This window comes from Cupressus sempervirens, chromosome 1, assembly GCF_028749045.1.
Source record: "Cupressus sempervirens isolate cs-2001-9-10 chromosome 1, ASM2874904v1, whole genome shotgun sequence".
Classification (NCBI taxonomy): Eukaryota; Viridiplantae; Streptophyta; class Pinopsida; order Cupressales; family Cupressaceae; genus Cupressus; species Cupressus sempervirens.
In genome coordinates this window covers 599,770,725-599,796,983 of record NC_143118.1, presented here as the reverse complement: position 1 = coordinate 599,796,983, position 26,259 = coordinate 599,770,725, and the positions used below count along the sequence as shown (strand labels likewise).

At 34.9% G+C, this 26,259-nt stretch overlaps 1 protein-coding gene across 2 annotated transcripts in view; it reads left to right on the top strand.

Moving 5' to 3' along the window:
- Window positions 1-25,530, top strand: part of TRANS11 (translocase 11) — a 167,935-nt gene extending 142,405 nt beyond the window's left edge. For both annotated transcript variants that reach the window (XM_089832319.1, XM_089832324.1), the window contains 2 exons: window positions 23,145-23,353; window positions 24,668-25,530. In XM_089832319.1, coding sequence (XP_089688445.1) covers window positions 23,145-23,353; window positions 24,668-24,850 — 392 coding nt within the window. In that variant the 3' untranslated portion in view covers window positions 24,851-25,530. The remainder of the gene's footprint in view (window positions 1-23,144; window positions 23,354-24,667) is intronic.
- Window positions 25,531-26,259: the final 729 nt, after the last annotated feature.

Below are 26,259 nucleotides of genomic sequence, written 5' to 3'. Positions count from 1 at the left end.
CTCCTTTCGTTGAAAGTAGAAGTGGAGATGTGAGGTTGTCAAATAGTTGAAGACCATGACCCGAGTCATACTCAAGTTCACAACAAGATGGCGTAAGTCACAAAAAGATGCAAGGCCATCAAGAAGCCTTTGAAGACCCTTAGGAGAGGAGGCCAAAAGAACCACATCATCTGCAAAGAGAAGGATGGAGATCAAAACGTGGTGCAAGTAACAGCCATCCCCAGGGAGTAAGGAGTCTCTGAGAAATGCCTCAAGCTCATCGATATGGGCGAGAGAGGGAAGCCTTTCTTCACAACAATGGTGCTCTGGATGGGATCAGAGAAAGCCTTGGGAGTCCTAAGCCGACCCACAACAGTCTCGTAGAGCCTCGTAATAGTCATTAGTAAAATCTCTAGAATCTAGATGTCTCTAAGCCTTTGGAAAAGGGTCATCTGGGAGATGGAATCAAAGGCATTGTGAAAGTCTGTAAAACAATAGTAGATTTTTGCCAAGCAGTGTCGAGCCTCGTCAATAATAGCCCTTAGCGTCAAGATATGGTCCATGGTCTGATAATCTGTCAGAAACCCTGCCTGGCCCCTAGCATGGCAAAGTCTCCTATCGAGCTCTCTAGATAAGATAGTGTTCAACACCATGGTGTTAAGCTTGGCAAAGGTGTGGCCAATCATGACGGTCATGTAGTTGCTCGTGTCTAAAGTCACCCTGGCCTTATGTATTGGATAGATTACATGCCTTGACCAAGAATCATAAAAACCTGTGCACACCACTTTGTTGAAGAGCGTGACTCAAGACAGAGGTACCGAGCTTGAAGAGTTCTGCCTAGAACCCTTTCTCATTCGTCGCTCTGCTACATCTCATGGATCTGATAGCCTTGTAAATCCTTGTGGGAGTGAATAAGTGGACATGACATAGGGGGGGTGGGGGGGGGGGTGAGTGTAACATCCCGATTTCCCGGGTCTTAATTAACAACTAACATACTCTTAGAAAATTAGTTATAACTTCATTTTCATGGGAAGACAGTTTAATTAGTTTCGTTCATATGAAAGGGATTGATGGTTAAAATTAGTCAAACAAAATTTCTTAACTAAAAACTTGAAACACCATCAAATGAAATTACTACAGAAATTGAAATCCACGTACCATGGAAATTGAGATCGAAATCAAAACTAGGGATGCTTTTGCAACCACTCGGGTCAGTCCACAAATACCACTATAACAATATCACGAAACGACTTCCATCCAAAATTGTTAAATTAAAATCAATTGACGATTATCATTAAATACCACTATATAAAATTAGGGCATCACTTAAAACTGTATTCATTAGGGCATCAATTACCATTGGAATCTCTTAGGGCTTCTGGTACCGTTGTATCACATAGGGCTTCCAATACCTTTGATTCAAATAGGGCTTCCGATACCATTGTATCATTTAGGGTTCTAGTTATCACTCAATCAATTAGGGCTTCAAATTTCTTTCCTTACGATTACTTAACTGCGACAGTAACTCAAGACTAAAAATATACTTATATTCGATATTCATATAAATGAAAAACAATCCATGAATCTATCTCTTGCATCTAGGTGTAAAATAACGGTAACAATGAAATAACTCAATTTAATCTTACCTCCTCATAAATAACAGTGATAATACCCATTTCCAATAAGCAATTGAATGCATAACTTATCTCTGTCTAACACACGTCCGACATCTTGGGGAGAGGTGAAACATTGTCAGGAGCTTAACCACCCAACCTCAGACCAAATCTTATCCCCACACAATTTGTAACGAGAAAGGCCCTCCCTACCCGGCACAGATAGGGGTCATCTTGCCATCCACTGGGCATCTTGGTATTTATCACACCCTACGACTTGGCAGCAAGAGATTACAACAACATGATTATGCACGAGCTATTTAATTAATTATTCCAATCTGTTTTCTTGATTTTGTTTGCAGGTTAAATTTACACCTCTTCACCATTCTTTGGCCTCTCTGCGGGGTGAATCCCTCGGTGTCCTCATGATTCTGATTGGTTTCACACCTCTTCACCATTACTATGGCTTCATAGCCAAGTGAATTCCTTGGTGTCAAAATATTCTAAATTCATGCTTGATAATACTTTTAAGCATTGCATACTTATGGATTCATTCCAATAATCATGATTATCTTAGTTCAATGGGTTGTTTAATTGGTGTGAACTCAGGATCATTTTAATGATTGAAATCATAAATACCTCAGATATCATTAGTTAGCATAATGGATTATCTCTACATAAGGCACTCATCATATAAATTTGCATTCACCATACAAACTATATATATTTTTGGCATCAGAATTTATTTAAACATGGTAAGGAAATGATAACAAGACACTGCCTAGCATGGTATAAAGATTAAAAGGAAAGAATGGAAAAAAACGTTTCAACTGTACACAGCACCTCTTACGTGACTTCACAATATTGCTCTCATTCTGTATGGTGTAAAAATGGAAGGATTAAATCTTGAACAAAATCCTTAATTCATGGTTAATATTGCAATTTTGTGATTCATAGTCATGGTTGATACAAGCTTTTGGTTTAAGAACATCGGTGGCATGAAGAATAGACTCTATGAACTAGAACACTAAGTAAATGCCAACACGATTCAGTTTGTATTCAATAGGCAACATATGTATGGTTTTTATGAAAATCAGAACTTCCGACTGGCATAGCATTTATGAAATAATGTATGGACAGAATCTAAACAAAGCTTGGATCTTACATGACCCACAGTCGGCTCCTTGCTTGCCACGGCTGAAAAGATGAACTCCTCCCTTAATTGCTCTAAACTCCTGGGTAAGGAAAGCCGTGGAGGTGAATTGGAAAACAGGAAATAAGAGAGTGAAGTTGGTGCTACACACAGATTCTCTTCCTTTTGTGTAAACGTATGCAGAGAGAAAGAAAGCCACCGAATGTAGAGAGGGAAAATAGACTATATTAAGATACAATCAAGGCGACTCTTTATTAAAAGAAATAGCTTGGCTCTTTGGCTACCATTAGTTACAAGAAGCCATTCAAATGCATCTCAAATACAAAAATATATGGAAAAGAAATAAAGAGGGAAAATAATAAGGAGTTGAAGAGAAGTTGGAAAGACAATTCGAATTGCCAAAATATAAAATCAAACAATCATGCCAAGTGTTAACCTATTAAAAGAAAAAAATATAAAAAAGAAAGAATAGAATTGGAAGGTTATAATTCAAAAATTATAATAATTCAAATGTTATTATAATTCGAACATTATTATAATCTTATATGTACATGTAACAACACTTTATTAATTATTAACTTATGATAGTGCCAAATCATTTTTATATTAAATGCACATTTAAAAATATTTATTAAAATAATATGGTGAAAGATAAATTAAAATCCTTGAGATATGTTTTATATTTTAACCCAATTATTTTAATTAAATTATTTATTTAAATAACTCATGCGGGTCCCGCATAGATGTATCCTGTTTCAAGTCGCTAGGTTCTCAACCCATTTGCTTAGTGATGGTGATGCTCCTGCCTAATTCTTTTTTGACAATGCTTCCACCCCACTGACATGCTCCCTACAAGGAAACTCTCCACCGTTAAATTATATTATCACAATAAATTATTTAAATAATCACAACGGTTAATCATCTTCTTAATTCCATGAATTCGTGATTAACGATCAACTAACATGTCATCTTCACTTGAAATCATAATGACTATCTTACCATTTCACCAGATTATAACAAATTAAACTGTCAACTGATTTCATGCGAACCTCAATGACTATATTTCAAATTAGGTCAAAAATTGGGATGTAACAGTGATGTAGATAGAGGGCTGGCCGAGAACATGAGAATTTGGTGATTTTGCTCCGAACCTTCTTAGAGAAAATCGATCTTTTACTTGTTGGGTAAAATCTGGGTGTCCGATTTGTGTGGAGTAGTTTTCTGGCTTCATGCTGGAATTGCTCTACTTCCCCAAATGTAAACTGCTCTACTTCCCGGAATGTTTCATCTGATTTGGTAAACCTTTTATTTGTTTCTCCATTTTCTTGGTTTTTGCCATTTGTGTGAGGTAGGTCTCTTCATATCTTTTGATTCGCTCCGTCTTTTCAATTGAGGTAAATTGCTATTAGTTTGTGGGCTGAGAAGTAGTGTTCCCTCAGATTTTCGTAGGTTTCCTTCGCTCGGTTGGATGGGTGTAAGTGGTTGTTTGCCCATGTGTGGTTTGAAGGTTTTTGCAATGTTATGCTATCGGATTTCTATGAAGTGCTCCAATCCAAGATTTTATTTGAAAAGTGTGATTTTGGGTGGATTGGATTAGACCAAATGGTTTTAATTTCATCGATTTATTCAATGTTTTTTTTTGGGCTTTTTATTTGCCGCATCATTTTGCGTGTCACCCAGAACCTGTTTGTCGCCATGTTTGGGTTTGATTGAGATATGGATTTAGTAGTCCTTGCTACAAGGAGTAGGATCATGGGGTTAGAATGGCTAGAGGACATTTCGAGTTTTTATACCTCAATCTGAAAGTGTTCCTTCAATGTTAAAATGTTGATTTAAGCCCTTTGCCAGGCTTTGCCAGAAATTGGGTATTTGGTTGCTTTGGGGCGTTTTGTGCTTTCCTTGTGTTCTAACGAGATGAATTATCGATTCCATGTGAACTCGTGCTCTGGGCATATTGGCCGATTGAGCTATGTGTTGTTTTGCTTTTCTTTGATTTTCATTTGGTTGTTTGCCTTGAGTGTTTGGGAGTTGAGATATCCTCATTGTTGTTTCTTTGCCCATGCATTGGCACCTAACATGCTTGAGTCTGAACTCACATGTGATGTGAATGTATGGTGTATGAGACCACATCCAAGTATATAGTTGAGCTATGCTTGTATGCCAAGGTCTAAGTGACCCGAACTCTTGGTATTTGAGACCAATTAAGTTTACCATGTTTTGTGGTTTATGACTTTGAAAGTCTTTTATGGCTTTTTGCCATTTTATTTATTTATACCTTTGTTTTGTGCCTCGTTGTAACGAAATGAGCTTGTTTAGTGTCTGAGTAGTGGAGTGGAGTGGCTCTCCAAGGCGAGTTGGGGCACAAAGGGGTCCCAGCGTATCCCTTGGCAAAGTTCTTGATAAGTGATAACTAAATAAACGAATGGGATCTTTAAATGTTAACAAGAGATTTATGTGACTCACTACCTGGTTGTCGATTGAGGTCCGAGGACGTAGATATCGTATGTCTTGCCTTACTGTCGTTGATGATGTGATATAGTGCAATACCTTTCCATCATTTGAGGATGTTGATATGGTGCCGCTATAGCTTTGTCATCTATGGATGTTGATATGGCTCCATCGAACATTCTTGATGAGAGAAGGGCAGTTTGATGCTGCACAGGCTTTGTGAGTTGTGTGATGACACTCCTTTCCCATGTCTCCACACTAAGCCTTTGTTAGTACTTAGTAGTACCCTTGGTGCACTGTGATTGTTAGTGTCCTTGATTACTTTTGGATACTGGATATCATGTTGAGTGTTCTCCATGCATGACTGCATTTTGCCCTGGTATACGTAGTGGATAGTGTAGTGGCCTATGAGACTGTATTTTTTTGGTGTGTGTGTTAGCCACTCCTTGCTTGTGTGTATGCCTTTGTTTGTGGCTTGGTTACTATCTCCACAAGCACGACAGGTTGGGCCTACGAGTTCCATATGGTTGGTAGACATTGCTAACTATACTACTGTTGGGGACTGGTGAAAAAGGACAAACTTCCTCCAACTACAGGATTTGGAGCTTGCATGCTCACTCTTTATCGATATTCATCTAGCCTAGCATCTTATGCTTTACATTCTTGCATTGATGCACTCGAGTGACTATTGCCTCAATTTGCATGTATTTGGTACTCTGCGGTGTGGAGGTAGTTGTATTCTTGTTGTGCTTTGACTTCATGTCAGTGTATTCATTTCCTTATGCTTTTTCCCTTAAAATTTGTATATTGGTGTCTCTGCCTGTTGTTTGGCCTTTGCACCATCTTTGGTTTGTGACTTAAGACGTCTATCATCAGAACGACGTTTTTTGTTTGCCGTCTGCGTAGTTTGGCATCTGTGACCTCACCAGAGTGCCATTTTTGGACCTCACTAGTTTATTTAGCGTTTGCGAGTTTTGGTGTCTAGGAAGTTTGGTGTTGCGCTTGAGGTTTGTCGTTTGCGATCTCACTGAAGTGTATCATTTTTGGACTTCACTAGTTTATTTGGCATATGCGAATTTTGGCATTTGCGTTGATGACTTGATGTCTCTACATATACTTTGGTGTTTGCGATGGAAAACTGTTGTCTCTGCCCTATTTTGATCATTGGATGGTGGGAGATGTATTTGACCTTTTCAGTTGGTTCATTGGGTGCTCAGGGTTGCCTTCCAGGCTAATTCAACACTAGGATCATATATAAAATATCATTTAAGTAGTATACTTAAAGATATATATATATATATTTGAGAGGGGTTTCAACTTTCTAGGAGTTAAGATAAATATCCCTGATTTTGGAGATTTTCAAGAGATTTCAGATGTAGTCAAATTTCAGGATTCAACATTTGGGCTTCAACATGGTGTCTAGTGGACGAATGATTGTACCATTGAGCCCTTGTCTTGTGTAGAACCGTTTGAAGGTTGTTGCTTACTATTCTACTTATGTTATCGTTATTGGGAAACAAACATGTTTGTTTAATAATGCTAGAAACTTTTATTTTCAGTTTAAAAAAAACATTTTGCTTGGGATAGATAGTTTAGTATCCCCGTCTTGGGATCTGTGGATGTTCCAGATCTTCTTTGAGGACCCTTGTAATTGTGTGGTCTTTGATTCTAAGTTATTATTTCATGCTTGGGGATCTTTGGAAGTGTTGGAAAGATTTCCGCTTGCTAGGTGAACATGTAGGTTATGCCATGTTCCTTGTTTAATTATTGCACTTGGTTACTCTACATCGTTGTTAAGTAACTTATCTTAAGAAAAAATTATTTAGTGCATGTTTATCCTTGTGTTCCAAGGTTTCCTAGGCAGGGCATACAGTATACTGGATAACCTCAACCAACTCATATTGACTCCTGGGTTATTAGGAAGACCATTGTTCTGTACGTTCACACAACTACACACAAATGGAATAATTGGTGATTACTTATACATATATTATGGGCGCTGATATGAGGTAAGACCTTAGGTAGTTTGAACCAAAAGCCTATGTTTATGCTTTTAAATTATTGTGGCTTCACTGACGTCTCATATAGTAATAAAAGTCTCTGCCTTATTGTTTTTTCAAAAGTATATTTGTGTTATTCTTCTCATGTAATTCAGGACTATTTTGAGTAGATATAGTCTGGTTGTTGTTGATCCATACTTCAGAAAATATTGGTGTTATTTATGCATAAGCACACTCGGCAAACTTGAGGCAAATAGATGTAGACATCAAAGGAACTTGTAACAAACAAATTTTCTTAACTAAAAAGAATGAAACTATTATCTAATTTCATTGAAATATGAAAGTAACATTTCAACTAAACTACTAATCATAACATTTTAAAATCCATTTCATGAGATATTAATTGAAATAACTTTCAACTGAATTAACTACAAATTGTAATAACTGCTTTCTAACATCTTTATATAAAAGTAAAGTAAAACATTACCATTCATACTAAGATACAAGAGGAAGTAAATGCATAGCAAAGAGAGTAAAAATATACAAAAATAATCGGAGAGTCTTGAACTGGTTGTGCAAGCCTCAATTTCCGGATAAAAGGAGAAGCATTAGCTTAGGCTTAACCTCCCAACTACGGACCATATCCATCTCCACACAATCTTTTGAAAAGAAAGGCCCTCCCTACCCCAGGGCTAGACTTGGGGCACTACTAATCCAGCCATCCGAGTAATACTGGTGTTTAGAATGTCCACAGTTATGGATGGACATGTCTGAATAACTGGTGCTACTGACATCATATGATCTTTAGAAGGCAAGCATGCCTTTAACAACCTTGGCCAAGGTTTTTGGATGGGTTTCTAATACCCGATCACCACTGCTCGACTTGACAACAGGATAAATTAAGTTAACATGTATGAGCTATTTAATGATTCCTTTTAAAAAGTCATAAGTTCATTGAATCCCTTCTGATTCTGGTTTCATGTTCTTGTAGATTTTCTCTCACCTCTTCACCCTCTTTCTTGGCTATCTAGCCGGGTGAGTCCTAGGTGTTAAATCTTAGAGTGATTCAACTCCTTTGCTGAACTTCAGCTCATGAAAAGAATAATATAATTTCATTACTGTCATAATACAATTCCTATGAACCGAGAACTTCTTCTTAAGAATTTACAAAGAAATAAATTGAATATGGAATCTAATTGAAAACAAGAGGTGTCTTGGCATAACAAATACATTTGATTTAGACTTAATCAGGGAGAGATGAAATCATCAAATATACTATTCGATATACAGTCAAACAATAAGACATCGAATTATTGACTCAATTCTTACATCTGCAATTTCGAGTGCATACATAAAGCAATATGAAATGAAAGAGCTGACCACATAATGAAAGATCCCTGATAGATGCCCTTGCTGATCTGCTGTAGTTTTTAAATTAATAAACTATATTTTCCTGTGATTTCTTTGATGGTCTTTGAGAATAGACAGAAGTTGTAGAAGGTTTTGTTTTTGTTTTGTGTTTTTTGATAGTTTTCACAATAGTAATGAATAATGAACAATAAACATGAGAGGAGACTGAAAATAAATAAGAACATAGAACCAAATCAGAATTGTTATAAATCGTACCAGGCAGATTTCTGATTTATAAAGCCAAATAATAAATCCAATACAGTTCCAAAGAGCTTACATCCAACAATGATGCCAAACTGTTGCAAATAGCAGCCATAAGACTGCAAGGAATCACGTCCCATCTGAAAGAATCAATCTGTAACGCTGAAACCATAAATCTACAACCTGAATCCACAATAAAGAATGGTGTACTCTATCCCTGATAGCAATGCACACTGTCTAAAGAATCCAATGCCAATAACTGTTGAGGGCTACGTCCCAGCCAATCCAGAACCTAGGGTTTGCGTCCCAGATGAAGAATTGCTCTCTCGAAGCCAATTCACAAAAACAAGTTTTTCAATATGCAAAAGATAATATGAAATTAGGTCTCCATCTCCTTATATCCTCTTCCAACTGTAAATCGAACCCTAAAGGGAAATTACACTTTGTCCTTTAAATAAAATATAATAAAATAACATTTTCCCATTTAAAGTCGTCCTTGCTATAGGAAAAACATTACTTTATTAAAATTCCATAGCTGAAGGCACCAAAAAGTCTATAGATAGTAAAAATCATGTATAATAATTCGAGACCTTTCCAACGAGCTCTAACACATAGGTGTACCTGATCAACTGAAAGCCAAAATCCCCTTATTACTCCAAAATGGTTATATTCTTAACCTTATTTTAATTTATTTAATCACCAACTTAGGAAATATTTAAATATATTAAAATATTTCCCAAATGGTCCCAAAAGACCCAAAATGACCAATCAAACATGAATCTAGCCTTGTCACCTGTCTGTGACTGATGCCAGACAAGATGTGTCAACTGGTAGTCCATCCCTAAAATCTAGGGATGCTCCTAAAAAGTAGGAGACAGCCCCAATCAACCAAAATTGAGTCCCAATTACTCCCCTGCTGTGTGCACCTCTGAGAGAATTGTCACTGAATTGGAGTTCCTCCTAAAAAATAGGAGATGCACTCTAAGTCTCCAAAACGTTTGCCGAGGTCTCCAAATGTCTCCTAGACCACTCCTAGTCAATCCTTACAAATTAGGAATCTCTCCTAAATTGTAGGAAACTGTTGTCTACTGCTCCAAACTACTTGGGAAGCTCATGCATGACTCTCAAAGTCCCTGGGTTGGTTCCCTCTACACTCTGCTGGCCTATGGGAACCAGATAATAGACCAACCTTGCTAGAAATGTTGTCACTAAGGAAGGGCAGAAATTGGGGACATGACACATAACCTGATCAATAAAAGTATGAAGCTCGGCTTGGTTTCCATACAGTCGGCTCTTGTGAAATACGTATTCCAAATGCAAAGCTCAAATCGGATAAAAGACTATGACTCAGATTTGTCCTCGATCCCAATGCAGCAAATATAAATGATGAGAAAAAGAGGGAGCAGAGGTAATAATGCTGAAGTCGGGTTTTTTCCGACTTGTATATAAAAGAAGACATTCGAAGAAAAGGCTTCCAAGAAGCCGTGAGTCTTTGAGCAGTTATAAAAAAAAAGAAAAACCAACTACTTTAACCACCGATAAGAGATGCCAAGTGTACATTCTTGCCTCTTATGAAGACAAATAATTATGAGGAGGAATTCAAAGGTTACTAAATCAAAAAGGATAATTATTAAATTATACCTATATATATATATATTTTTTGCACATATATATATTATTTTGAATAGTGACATTATATTATTATTATTTATCTGAGATTGTACCTATTAAGGTATGCATATCTAAATACGTGTATTAATTGGAAGATTATTTTATCTTCATATCTTCTCAAGGTATATACATATTTAGGTATACGCATTTTAATAGATATGAGCTTGTATAAATTAATGCTATGGTGGCACCATACTTTTATACTTATGTGCACATACATATATATGTATTATTTGAAGTGATGAGAATCTCAATATAAACCATTAAAGGTATGTATTTTGATTAAGTTAAAATGTTTAATATTTTAATGATTATCCAATAGCTCATGCGTGTCCAATGATTGTATCCTGTTATGCAAGTCGCTAGGTCCTTACGAAGATAGTTAGAGGTCATATTTGTCGATCAGATGGACTAAAGTAGTACCCCATTCCATAGATCCCGTTAAGCAATGCTTCTGCCCTTTGTCTGCTCCTGCAATCACCCATGCAACATTTTCCACAATAATAACAAGTTCCCATGATAAATCCATATTAACAACTAACATAGATAATAATAAGGAAATTAGTCAATAACCATAATTCTGAAGCCAAGCAACTGCTAACTACTATCATCAACATATGACAAATAACGGTTAATGACTGTAGTGTCCCCTTATCTAACTCTCAAGATTTAGAGGACTATTTACTTTAACTTTAAGAAACTTCTTCCTTTAGAGTTCTAACATTAGTATTTTGATCATGTATATAGATACTCAATTATCTCTGAATCTCCTTTATTGATTTCCACAATGTATTCTAGCCAGGTGTTCCTTGTTGATTCTCAATGTAAATAGAAAAAATGATATGTGGATTTATTTGAGCAATTTATGAATAAGTTGTTGTGTCTAATATAATAGCTTAGTGTCTACAACATTGAAGTTGCCTTTAATCTTTCTTTGTATTGACATAACTGGTTAATACCAGATTATAAATATTGAGCAACAGATCAACGGAGATATTAAAAGAATAGATATGTTCTCTTCATGTTCTATTGATGCCTTGATGAATGAGCCCTAGATTGGATTGATTTTTCTCTCTCACACTTATTTACAAATTCTGATTAAATATATATCAGATCTATAATATCTGAATATATATTTTTATTTCTGATCTTCTCTCATCCCAGCTGCTGACCTCCATTTTTGAGAATAAAAGAGTCTTATTTATATCTTCACCCATATACGGTTGTGACTTTTCAAAATAAAAACTCACAACTCTTAAAAATTAATTATACTTTTACACAATTATAATTGCACCACTTCATAAACTTTGTATTAAATTATAAACTACTACATCCTATCAATGAATCTTTTAATCTCTCCATTTAACCTTTTCAAAATAATTTGTTTGGCTTTCATGGCTGACTTCACAAGTTTAAGCACAATATCATTGGTATCATTGAAACTCTACTTTTCAGACACTATAAATTACTGTGCTTTAATTGGTATTGCTGCAGCTTACAAATGAACTGATGATGTTAAATTAATGTCCTTCAACGTCGCACTATACATGGATTCTGTTTGTTGTTATATGTAGTATTATCTCCAATTATGTCTCTTTCATATCTGTCAATGTCTTATTTATACCACTCCATTTTTATGTGATCGCTTCCTCTATTGGTCAAGACGTTGATGTTTGATGTTTATTTTATCGGACCTTTAATATATTTATAGTCTTTAAATACAAACAATGATTCCTTGTCTTTTATATGCCATCGTTGTCTTGGGAAATCAACTTGGCTTGTTTATTTGCTGACTGCAATTCTTTATAACATATGTTTGAATTTTATGACAGGGCAAATGTTTAGCCGGTTTGATGTACACATCGGACTCCTCTGTTACTTGCCACCGTTTAATATTCAACCACTGCTCTGAATGTCGAACTCGACTATCCGTAATCCTTTCTCAATGTTTGGATACAACACGGCATATATAGTTGACTAATATCTCTGCTGTATAAATTGTTGCTGTTTCTAATCACTGAATATAATATGTTTGTATGGCCCTTTCTATATTCTGATTGTTCCTATACTGATTGCATCTGTATTCAATTTTATATTTATTTATTGATAATACTATTTAATTATAATATATTATTCTATTATAATAATAATTCAATGATAATTATATAATAGACATGATATAAGATAACTTAGTTTAATATTATCAATCTATTTATTAAATAAGAATTTGGATACTCTATTCTTATAAGATATTATTAGTATTTATCAATATAATTATTATTTTAATTATAATTATAATTTATTTGTTCAGTTATTTATTCCTTACGTTCACTCTATTATTAAAATTGATCTTGGAAATGGGGGACATTACAATGACCATCATCATTAAACAGTTATACATAATAATTGATAACAACGGTTACATTTAACTACCCTTTTCACATGAATAGGAAAGAGAAATCCATTCAACTCAACGGCTATAATAATTTTAATGAGGTCAAAATTTTGGGATGTAACAGAACTGAAATGTGGAACTTAAGGCAGAATTACAAGTGAGGTTCATTCTTAAAATATTTGACTTAATGAATGTACAGTTTCCTTGTATCTTTCTTTGAAAATCTGAAATCAGAATTAGCCAGTTGTTGAATATTTCAGTCTGTGATGCTCAACAAAGTATTTGACAGAATGACAGTACCTAGTTTATGAGATTTGGTTACCTTCTGCAGTGCAAATTGTAAATAGAATAGGTAGGGGATTGTACATAATCAATTGGATTCTTCCTCACTTTGCTAGCTTCTTCCAAAAACGTAAGAGTGATCTGGTGGATGCTTTAGCAAGGGTGAAGCTTATGTGTTGTCTAGAGTTTAATTGACTTGCATTGTGCTTGGGTCATATCTTGATTCCATAGCCTCATGTCCATCACTAAATTCACCTTTGCTATCTTTATCAAGGTAACATAGTTAATGTTTTCTAGAAGAGGATAAGTGAAGGACCAACGGAAATTCCATCTTTGAACATTTATTTGAAATATTATTGACATGCCACAAAAATTGGGATGGAATGGGCAAAGAAAAATTTGGCAATTTGAAGACTTTGCCACTTATTGTGCTTTATATTTAGCATCCTTGCAATTCTCCCTACTCCCTACCCTCTCACTACCACTATTTTTTCTCCTTTCTATCGTAGAAGCATCACTAGTACCAGTAACGACCATTATTGGTATGGTTGATTTTGTAGACTCTATTGCCATTGGCTTACCCTTGGAATTTTCTTTACCCTCCATACACAATCTATTAATCTTTGCCTTCTCAGCTGCCTTAAATTTTGGACAAACCTTAAACCCTCTATCTTGCAATATCCAAGAGGTGACTACATGCCATAGTGCAGCTTGCTCTAAATGTTAGATCATGCATTTATGTTGCACATGTGTAGTTTTGTTGTACTTGATATTGTTGCACTAATTAATTGTGCACATGCTTAAATAATATTCACGTGCATATTTGAGCACATGTTTGCACATGCATGCATAGCTTAAGTTCACTTAGTTGAGCTTAGTTTAGTTTAACTCAGTTTGGTTGGGCTCCAAATTGCTTTTTCAGTTCTAGTTTGCATATCACACACCTCTAACTTGCATATCACATATTACTTTATCTTATCTTTTTAAGTTTTTTGTTTTTTAAGAGATGTGCTTTTCTATCTAAGCATTACATTGTATTCATTGTAATCAATCTTGCAATCTTGAATCTTTGCCTTTTGAGATATGTAGCAATTCTTTTCTTGTTGGTCTCCTTGTTGAAGGTGCTTTTGTTTTGTTGTTTGATCCTCAAATGTTTGTGTTGCAAATTTCAACATAGTATCAAAACTTCATAACTTCAACATGCTATTAGAGCTTCATAACTTCAACATGGTATACGAGCTTCATAACTAGAACATTAAAACCTTTGTTGCAAATATGACATAACCACACCCTGCCTTTTCTTTCCCCAGTTGTTATTTTTCTTTTTATTTGTCTTGAGTTGTCACAAATTGGAAAACAGTCTTAGAGGTTTCAAAATGTCCTTTGGCATAAGGGAAGAATAGGGTAAAATGGTAAAATGACACTTAAATATTTAACTTATGGGTCTGTTCTCCTTGACTCACACCATTTCCACACCTTGATGAGTCATCGCTACTGCTCATGTTATTTTATGAACAAAAGGAATATGATGCATATTGAAAATAGAAAAAATAAAGTTATTTGTAAAAAACATGGGAAAAAAACATTACACCTACCTCTGCTAGTGCCCTACTTCTGCTTGGTGCTCAATGCTCACTAATGGTGCACCTTGCTGCCCTAGTTTGATATTTTAAGCTGCTTGCTCTTCATAATATTTCTTACCTGGAACTTTGCTGCTGCATTTTTTTGGTAATGGATTTTAGGAAATGGACTAGGGAGATACCTTTTGCACATTTAAGGCTGAATGTGGCATGAGAGAATTTTTTTAATTTGAACTATGTGATTTTCTTTTGGATTGCCTGATGCAGTTTTTTGTCTGTTCCGAGACATTTCTGATTGTTGTTGGGGGTTAGGGACAGTTTAGGGATGTTTCCAAGGCAGGCTCATGTCCTTCGAACAGCCTTTGCATGGGTATGTGTTTGTATGGGTAGGGAATGCTGCCTTGGAGAACATAGCATATGACCTAATTAATTTAATATTTTAAACATAAATTCATAGAACCAAAAGAAAACAAGAAATTGAAATCAAATACAAAACAAGAGTTCATTTGTAAAACAAAAATGTAGGAAAAATAACCTGAAAAATCTTATATATTTTCCAAAAACCTTGCTCTACAATCTCTTTAGTAGTTAATAGGCTCTTGCATATGCACAAGAACAACAATTTACCCACTTTGAAAGCTTCATTGTTTAATCTTCAATTCTTTTTGTGTAGTTGCAAGCAAGAACGGAAGTTCAACAAAAGTGATGGTAAAACTACTATTTTTTAATATTTCAAACGCTTTCAAAGTGACTTATAGGGTTAGTGATCCTGTTTTTGTGAAACAGTGTCAAAATCAAAGGTAAATATTGATTAAAATAGGATAAAAAAACAAGAATCGTCCAAACCAATGTAGGTTTGCTCTAGGTTCTCTTAGGTTCATCCAGGACAAACCCACAATAAAAACCTTGTTTGAATCCTTGGCACTTGGATCATGGGCTCGCTTCACACTAGATCTAGATCTAGGGTGTACACTGAGGGTACCAACTACTTCATCAAAGACTATTAATTGGGGTATTTAGGTAGTTGTGGCAAAATGTGGTGTGTTGAGACAACAATATAATTCAGCACTATAGAAACAGATAAATTATTCACAATAAATAATGTCTAAAATTAAAGGGATTTTATAATATTCAGGAAAAATAGAAATTAGACAGGGAAGATATTTAATTATCTACGATCATTTTCTGCAAATGTAATAACACTGCCATTGTAATTGGTGTGTTTCAAATGTAGATTTGAAGACTTATAAATATGAGAGGAGGAGACATGTGTTATAATGAAGAGACATGTCTCTATGGTTATCATCATTAGATAATAATAACATATAATATAATATATATAAGAATATTTGTCTAAATAATGATTTACCACCAACAATGTATCTCATGATCGAATCAATCCTACTGAAGCTACAAACTTAACACTCCCTCTTAGCGAGGGAGGATTGTTATAGAGCACATTATGCTCTAAAATATATGAAGAGATATCATCTCAGTATGATATTCTTGGAATGACATATTTAAGGATATCAACATATATCCATCAACTTAGATGCTATCTTTCAATAAAATCCGAAGTATGTTTCAACAAGAAATATCAATTATATGATATTCATCATACTTATATTGTATTGGTATGTGAACTAGCTTCAAATCCTTGATGCCTACCAAAAGAATATGTTATATCCTAGTAGGATATGAGTTATTTGATTTCCAACACTCCGTGACAACAACTTAATGAAGTCGATCAGATAACTAGTAATCAACATGTCATGAACTCTACCATGAAAAGTATCATGATCTCTAACACTTCGGGACAACAAGTTACTGTAGACCGATCATGATATGTTCGTTATCATGACTACCGGCTTTCCAGGACAACAACTTAATGTAGTTTGTCATGATAATAGGTCAAGCTATTAATAAGATCGTCACCTCATAATAACAACCTTCGAATATATATCGATGAAAGATCGTCACCTTTCATTACATACCACATATGCAAAATAGAAACCACCATGAACCAAGTCAACAGGTGGAACAATGGCTTTTACCTCAACTTCTCTCTCACAGAGAAGAATGCATTGCAAGGAATTTCACTTAGAACTCCTCCCTCATAGAGAAGATATCATTCACTAGGGATTGCACCTCAAAATTCTCCCTTTGAACAATGATCCTGGGAAGTCAGGTCCTGTAGTTACTCCCTTAGAGGCTCTCTTCGCTCAAGGATGCTTGTCAGACTCCTCTGAATTTGGGATCGATCTTCTGACTTTTTGGTGAGAAGTCATTACTTCCTCATGATGTATATAGGAGTAGGCCCATCAAAATCATACAGTCACACACATGTATTTCTAGACTCTCTCTGAATATCAATCTTTTGAGCTCCTACGTTGCCTTTGCAAAAGTGTGAGACTCCCTCTTAATATAGAAGGATACTCATAATTTCAATCATCACGAATATTTTCTTCAAAAGTCTCACTTTACCCAGCCTTCTTTCCTTGCAAGAACATCCTCAGACACAAAGGAAAAGATCAAGGCAAACAACTCTTATAGCATGTGTAGAATTACAAATAAGAGAGAGACTGCAATAAGTAAATATAAAAGATAAGAATACTTATCTGCACATGAGCATCCTTGATACAAGTTGCTCAAATGAAGATCCATGTGTAGAAAACCAAAGGATGGTTCAAATGGAAATGCAACATTGGTTATTATTCCCCACCACAATGTAAAATCCCCACTCTTTTCATTTTATAGAGTTTCTAGTCACTTCCAAGACCCAATTGATTTGAAACTAATGACCACGAATTTATTGATAGAGGAAATGGTGAGCAGCCCATCTATAGAGAGCTCAACCTACGCAAAGACTTTATCTGTTTCACTACAAAACTTGGCTTTTAGAGAAGTGGAATCGATGATCAAAGAGACCACGTAATTGATGTGTAGGATCTCTAAGTCCGTGTTTCTACCATTTACAAGAACACCAAGAATTGAAGCAAAATCACTTATAGAATTCCCCTTCTACTTCTCTATGCATTTTATCTTCAATCTGTATTGTTCATGACATTTGATGCGCCTTCACAAATTTATTACTCAAATATATATGGTCGAATGATCTCATTGATATCCCTTGAGATTGTGTTATTTCCTTCCAGCCCATGAAATGAAATGCTCTGCCGAATGCCCAAACCATCTTTCTATGGGGTAATATACACCAAACCTCTATGTATATTATCTGTAGGATTAATTTGTTTTGCTCCTCTGTTATGTATATCAACCAATCTATACAAGACTGTTGCCTTAATACCACACTTTCATCGTAGATAATATATATGTCTCCTTGATAAATTTATATAATTAATTAATATAGGATTCCCATAGAGTCCGATACTTAAAAATCCAGATCTTGAAGTCAATCTACTTATGAACCTCGTAAATATTGATGTCTTAATATAGGTGTTCACACACTATTCCATGTGCAATAAAATATAGCTCTTCAACAAAGGAATGATTGCGTATTGTTCTTAATCATCCAACACTCCTTTTGCAGCTTCTGGATCTTTTACAGCCTGTCATATAATGTACTGTCAGATTTATATGCAATCTGTAACATGTATAGCTATTGCCCTCTCTTGGCTCTTTTGTGGCCATATTTCCATCATATTATTATTATCTTTATTTATAATTATATCAACTACTGGTGAACATAAGCTCCACTGGTCATATCATTTTCAAAACAGAACTTATATAATTATAAAGAAAATATCAATGCCACTGGACTTCCTAATATCCAACGTACTTCCTAGCATTAACATTTCATTCTGAGTTATCATATTTTGGGAGTATGATGTGCCTCAGTAATCCAAAAAAATGATACAACCACAATGCATTTCTATATATTGAATAACGCCATCTGTGGTGATTCTAAATGCCTTCACTAATGCAAGCGATTGGAATTGGTCCAAGCTAGGATGACTGCGATCTTGTTTGTGCGATACAAACTGGTTAATAAATGTGTTACCAGTGAGTCTGGGCGATGCCCATTTATTCGGCTCTTTATATTCTCATACGTTGATGTCTTTCTAAGACTATAGTGAACGTCCATAATCGTTCCTTCTTTCTCCATTGCAATTCCACCAGTTGGCATTTACTCTTATGTGCTGATGCCTTATTCAATTCAATGGGTTTCTTATAAACTCGTTCAATATCCTTTGATGCTACATGTGTTCCTTCTTGTTTGATTCCTACTGTAATCTTCTCCTTGCTGTCATCTGTTGTGCCAGTAGTTCACGGTGACCAGTGGTTGAATGGATGCATTGTGTATCTATATCTTCCTTCTATGCTAGTCGATGTGGAGGAGAGTGATTCTATTTTCTTTGGTGCTTGTGTTTATATCCGCTGCAAAGAATATGTTTTATGTTGATTAGCATGTGTTATATGCATCTTCGTTCATCTTTATGATGTTTCCAGATTGATGTTCAAAGTCTATCTCTATTTCCTAATACGGGGCTTAGCATAAAGTCTTCAGTAATATATGTATCAAATGATTTGTCATTTATGAAATTTTTTGATGAAGTCACTCCTTATTTCTGAGCGTACTTGTCATCCCTGTCCAAGCAAATGTCTACAAAATATTGCCAGACACATCCAAAATATCTCAAAAGTTTTTCAAAAGATGACCTAGATATCTCCAACACAAATGTCGTATCACAATCAAATGCCAAAGCCTCATATATGAATTTGAAAGCCAGACACAGAACCACGATCCAAATTCAACAAATTTTCTAGATAATTTATCACAACTCGAAGTGGGTGAACTGAAATTTCTTTGTTATTGTTGGATCAAACCAAGACACCATGCGTCTATCCATGTTGAATTCTGGTGCTCCTTGTGCCAATTCCTCGCTCAATTATCCTCTTGTAATTATGAGCCTTTAATCTACTTAGATATATCCCCGTGCCTATTCCATCCATTCCTACCTTCGTCCATATCTCCATCATATAAAATGGCATAATAGATAAAAGAGACTAGCATCCGCAATATGGAGAAGGGTTAAATCAATAACAACTATAATATTGACTTTCTAGTCCAATCGATGTTTTGTAGTAAATGTCTGCTTTGTATTCCTCATTGGCATATCACCTTTCTGATGATTGTTCATCTGTTTGTAACTCTTGACTGAGATAAAACTGTCTTTTCCATATAGTCGCTTCTTGTATTTCTTTCTCAGACTTTCTTACTAATCCATTTTTTACACGTGCAGCCTCGCTCTGATACCATGTTGAATTATCTAGGATCGTTTCTGCAAATGTAATAACACTGCCATTGTAATTGGTGTGTTCCAAATGCAGATTTGAAGACTTATAAATATGAGAGGAGACATGTCTCTATGGTTAATCATCATTAGATAATAATAATATATTAACAACAATACAAATAACCATATATATAATACTATATATATATATATATATATATATATATATATATATATATATATATATATGTCTAAATTATGATTTACCATCAACAATGTATCTCATGATCGAATCAATCCTACTGAAGCTACAAACTTAACAGAAGAAAGAGTCCAGATTGTTTAAAGTTTAAAATTTTTTAAATACCTTTCTTAATTTAGAGAATCTTCAAAATTCCTCATCCATTTCAAACAATTGTTTCAATTCTGAGCATAGCCTATAAATTCCTTAAAAACAGCAGCTTCTCGGGTCTGAGCATTAGCAGTGAATTTAGGCTCATATAGAGGACAATGTGCAGATCTCATGGAGAAATCATGTATATTGTGGGTATTGTCTCACAGTTCATAGATGAAAGCTTTGGCATTTCCTCTGGAACATAACAATGTTATCACTGGTGTTTAGTATATCAGTTCAACAAATGATGGTTACAAGATTTTCTGATGAGGATTTTATCAAAAGCTATTAGAAAAGAGAAAAGTAGAAAAAAATGCCTCCATTCCTTTTAGAATAATAAACTAAAACTGGCATCCATGATGCCCTTGATATGATGGAACCCAATTCAATAGCCAGTTTCAACTAGCAGATTGTTGTTGCTAGGTTGAAGGAAGAAGATTGGAGTCGATTTATTCTTTTAACTGATGGATACAAATGTTTGATCTTCCTATATCCTAAATTATTATCTTAATTCTTTTATTTAATTTTGGTACAGAGTTGATTTTCTTGTAGAAGTTTGCAAACCTGGTAACGAAGGTTGATATATAAGGGACGGCCATAATTTTGTTCTTTTAATCGTCATTGGCAATTGCTACCAGCCCTTACAATGAGTTACCTTATATGGTAATCTTTATTACTTTCCTTACATTTGAAATGGAGGCTTAAACATGATGTAATGTCCCCTTTTACAATTTCTTAGTGTTTTGCCTGATTTCTTATGAACCAGATTGCAAGAGATTTCTTTCTATCAATAACTTGTATACAATTCTTTAATTTGTCATTATCCTTCGTATTATTGATTACTAAATTAGTTTTCAGTCTAATTTAATTACTTGATGGTCAACCCTTCTAAAACACAAAATGGCTATACCAAGGGTTTGGTAGTTCAACCAATGAGATTGATGGAAATGTCTTAACTCAAAGAATGCTTCAAATGATGGATGCAAGTGAATTATACAGCTATCTGCTATATCATCTAATTGATAGCATCCTGGGAATGACAATTTGAGTTGCTGATATGATACATTAATCTGTAGCTTTTAAGGAAAAAGATATTGAACTACAAGTGAGATCCCAGCATGGAAGGGATGCATCTGGCTTTGTATCTGCTACTTTTTCTGCTCATGGCTCCGCCACTGGCTGTCACATATCTAGATATGCTGGTAGATCTATTAATGGGCTTGGCCAGGATAATCTGCAATATCTGATATGACTTGTAGAACTTCTGTCTATGGCAATTGACTTGATCAAATCAATGCAATACAATAATCTTCCATAATCAATACAAATTCAGAATTTCATTCAATGAAGTTAGTCTGAAATCTGAATATATATTCACTGTATATTGTGATTATTGTATTTTTTAGTCTAAAATCTGACTATATATTCATGGTATATTGTGATTATTGTATTTACTCATTCACAATCGTTTCATGCATATAAACTCTTCTGATCTTGTTTGGTCCTATTGCTATTTCTAAATATGACAATGATTATGCATTACACATATGGAGACTATTTGTCAATCAGATAAATGTTCCTGATATGATCTCTATACTCCTGCTGTACATTTGGCACTGTCTCCGAATTTTGTCTTTGTACTTGTGTTCTTTACCTTGTAATGAGGTGAGTTGATATTCTCTCTTGCTCAGCTGTCTAAGGATCTTTGGAAAGCTTAAGATAAATGAGAATAAACATATAAACTCTTCACATATCTCTCAATGGGTCCTTGCCTTATGATTAAATATCTTCCTCCATTCCCTTGTTAGAGGTGGCATGTCTTGAAAGAGGAACCCTTTCGAATGGACAGAACCCTTTTTTGATTTATGTAAACAATTCTTTTTAACTTAATAAAGACCACACCTTCTGGTATCTTGATTGGCGGCTTAGCTTGATTATTTCTTATCACTGTCATAGTCAAGAGTGTTGCGTTGCCTTGCTAATTAATTAATTTTCTCAGTGAATCACATCTTCTCCTTGGATTGGCTTGTTTCTTAATTAGTTGGTACATTAAGTGCTATTTATAGACACTGCAATATTTATCTTGCTCTTTAATAATAATTGCCCACTGCATCATGCGCTCTTTGGATCATTGTATATCATTCACAGTCATTTCTTCTCTAGAATATCCCTACTCTTTATCATCCTGTCTTCAAACTAGATCATCATCTTTATCACAATGTTTGTTAATTGGCGCTTCTAATCTCTCCCTGCTCATAGAGATTGATGTCTTAACATGATCATGCATTGTGTATGTCTTGTTCATTGATTTAGTCGTCTTTGGCCTTTAATAATTGAGATGGTTATTACATATGATCCTCACAATGTCTCTGCGAAACATTGGTCATTGCCATATAAAATATAGTCAGATTTAATATGTTGAAATATTGAGAAGCAAGTCTTCCTGTTCACAACTCTTTACAGATACTATCTTTTGCTGTATTGCACTATAGCAATTTTGTTTTTATCTGTTGTCACTTATTGTTTCCTTTTATTCTCTCCATGTGATGGGTAGGTAGTAGTAAACTTTGTTTGCAATTTGTTAGAGAACTCGAAGCTGTCTAATTGAGAGGGAGACGAAAAATGTTTTTCTTACAAAATTGCATTTTTTGTTTTGGATTTTCATAATTGTATGCAAAAATGGGGTTTCATTTTTTAATTCATGATGTAGGCATTGCGCAGTTGCTTGATGTTTTCTTAGAATTTTATCTTTTTTTGCAGGTCTTTCTGTATTTGGAGCATCAATGGCAGGAGCTTGTATTGGTTTTCTCATGCATAATAGGTATAAGGCATCTATCTTCATGGGAGATACTGGATCTATGGCACTGGGTGGAGCTCTGGCTGCTATGGCTTCTTGTTCTGGAATGTTCCTTCCACTTTTTATTGGATCCGGAGTCTTTGTTGCTGAAACTGTGTCTGTTATCTTGCAGGTATTCAAGAAACATGCACTAATTTCTTGTTTTGAGTAATACGTAAGCCTTAAGGCTTCTTACGACGCATTTTATTTGATTTGGTAAATTCCCCATGTCTGGGGCAACTTTCTACTTAGATACCCAACCAAGGGAGTAGCTCATCTAACTAAGTCGGGGATTTTATCTGCCATCATCTATTGGTCTAGGCCACACCCAGCATGTTAGATCAAGATCTGATATTTTAGCCAATATGGATAATTTTTCATGTCCGTTATGGGGTTTTAATTTTGGAGCTCTGTTTTGGAAGCCCATTTGCTCTTATCATTTAAATGTATCCCATACAATAATAGCTCTCTCTGTCGAAATTTCAAATGCACCCTTAATATTTAAGGAGTGGAAATTAGAGTTCAGGGATCTGTGATGTACCTCAGATGAAGACGCTAAATTGCAACCACAATTAGTTTGAATTTCAAAAATACGAATGGCTTGACTGTTTAGCATTGGTAAGTTCAAGCTGATTATTCAGCAGTATATAATGGTCTTAATCATGTAACAACCCACCTTAGTTATTGTCAAGAAATACAAAATCATTTGTATTAAAAGATCTGAATACCCTAAACTCACAGGAAGAATCCTCAACAATATTCAGAAGGAAAAGTACATAATTATACACTTTTTTTACCTCTCAGATTGGTCCCTTCGGTGGGTTTCTTTCTCTGAACTTGCTAATTTGTTTTATCCCTCAAAATAATTTATTATGTAGATTCCCTGATTCATGGGAACCATGGCACGATTTTCTACATATGAATACTTTAAGCCTATGTTTCAGGGAAAGAGACATAATAATGTTGATTCTTGAAAGAGTCAAAGCTTCCGTTTCATAAATTAGAGAAAAATACTGGAAAAAAATATGAAGGGCAACTTTTTGAAGAGTTGAAATTTTGATCACTCTTCAGGAACCATTGTTGGGATGAAGAAAGCATTCAAATTGAGACCCTTCTATAGATATTTATTAAAAGCACATGATGTCTAGTGGATCTAACCCAAAATAGAAAATCTAAAAAATAATTAATCTCACATCTAGATCTAGACCATAGTAAGTTCCATGTATGGGAATACACTTAAGGCAAGTCCAAGAAAGTGAAAAAGAAAATAATTAATATGTTAATTACAAAACTAGAGCATACCCATTTCTAAGCCCATGGATGAAAGTCATCTAAGATTGACTTGTTAGCCATAATCTTCTTATATATATTAGTTATATTTTGTATTTGTAAATGGTCTGACTTATATATATTCTTGAATACTAACTTATGGTATATTATTCAACAGGTAATTTATTTCAAGATCACGAAATGGCTTAATGGTGTAGGCTCTCGATTGTTTCGCATGGCACCTATCCATCACCACTTCGAGCTTAGTGGAGTGAAAGAACCTTGCATCATTGCAAGTGCTTATGCAATCTCGTCTGTCTTGTCCTTGTTTGCAGCTTATGTAGGCCTCATTTTGGCATAATCCTTGAAATTCTTTAGGTGTAAAATTGAAACGTTCAAGGCTTGATGAACTGGAGGTCTAGTGCTAGAGCTGAAGAATGAATTGTCCCTTATTCTCTGAATGAAACACTGGTTATCCAAAGCTTTTATACCTGTTATCATGTATTGCTAAAAAGTGCCCTGTTGAAAAGAAAATGTCAAGCGGAAATTTCCAAGATGGGAATAAATAATCTAACCTATGATGACTTGAGCATTTTCCCTTACTGAGACGTGATCTCAAATTTTGACCCATTCATTTCCTTCTTATGTGCATGCAAGGACATCTCTGTTTCTTTCAATATTTGTGCATTTTTTTTTTACTTACATTTGCATCTGCTCAATGCATAGTGAGAGATGTTGAAAACAAACTTTGATTATGTCATGGAACTTGGATAGAGGTAGTTGCAAACATGCTCGAGTGTACTTGCAATCACAGGGTGTGAATAATTATTTGGCGAGCAGGAAATTGGAGAACAGATAAGGAAATAGATTGAAGCCTTCATAAAATAAGATTTTCTATTTCATAAAAAGTTGCCTAAAAGGTGATCCAATTGAATTCCTGGTAACACTTTCAAATCAAAGCCCGACCATTCTCAGAGTCACAGAAACTGGCTAAAATGTTCATGTAAAGTGTCTTGTAAAATGAACTTTTAGTTTTGAGCCTTTTTGGGTGCAATTCTTGTTATCTTTATGTGCATTCATCCGTCTTTTCCAATTTTGTTTTGTGAAATGCAGCTAGGTCTGGTTGCAGCACTCACTGGTCATTTTAGTCTTAAATTACTTTGTGTACTGATCTTTTGCTCTTGAAATTACAAGACATAAAGAAATGAAATAGGCATCATGCAAACCTATTTAACTACTTGAAAGTTTATTGGCATTAAATCATTTATTAAATACTGTTGTACAACAAACATACCTCTATGGGCATGTAATGTATGGTTATCTCGACATCTCGTTGATCATGTTTCCAATTTCCTTTCAGTCCAAACCGCCATCACAATTCTTTGTACTTTACTCTTATTGCTGTGATTATTCACATCCTAGAGCTCCCATTAGTTGAATAATCTTAAAATGTGACTATTTAATTCCGCGGTGGAAAGTCCAATGATATAAGAGTGTAATAGTCGGATAGGTAGAGTACCAATCATCCAGGACTTTAATGTAGTGTCATGTTTATAATGGGTAGGTTTCTTGTATATTATGTTATTTCCCTTTCCTTACTTGGCTATTAACCATGTTAATGCAATGCTGGTTTAAAGATTGTATATATGCAGTAACAAATCCATAATGGACATATATACAGACATATCTCTTATCCACATAAAAATCCATTCAGCTTATTGCAAGACTAGTGGCATAAAACTGATACTTCATCTTGTGAATATTATGTTC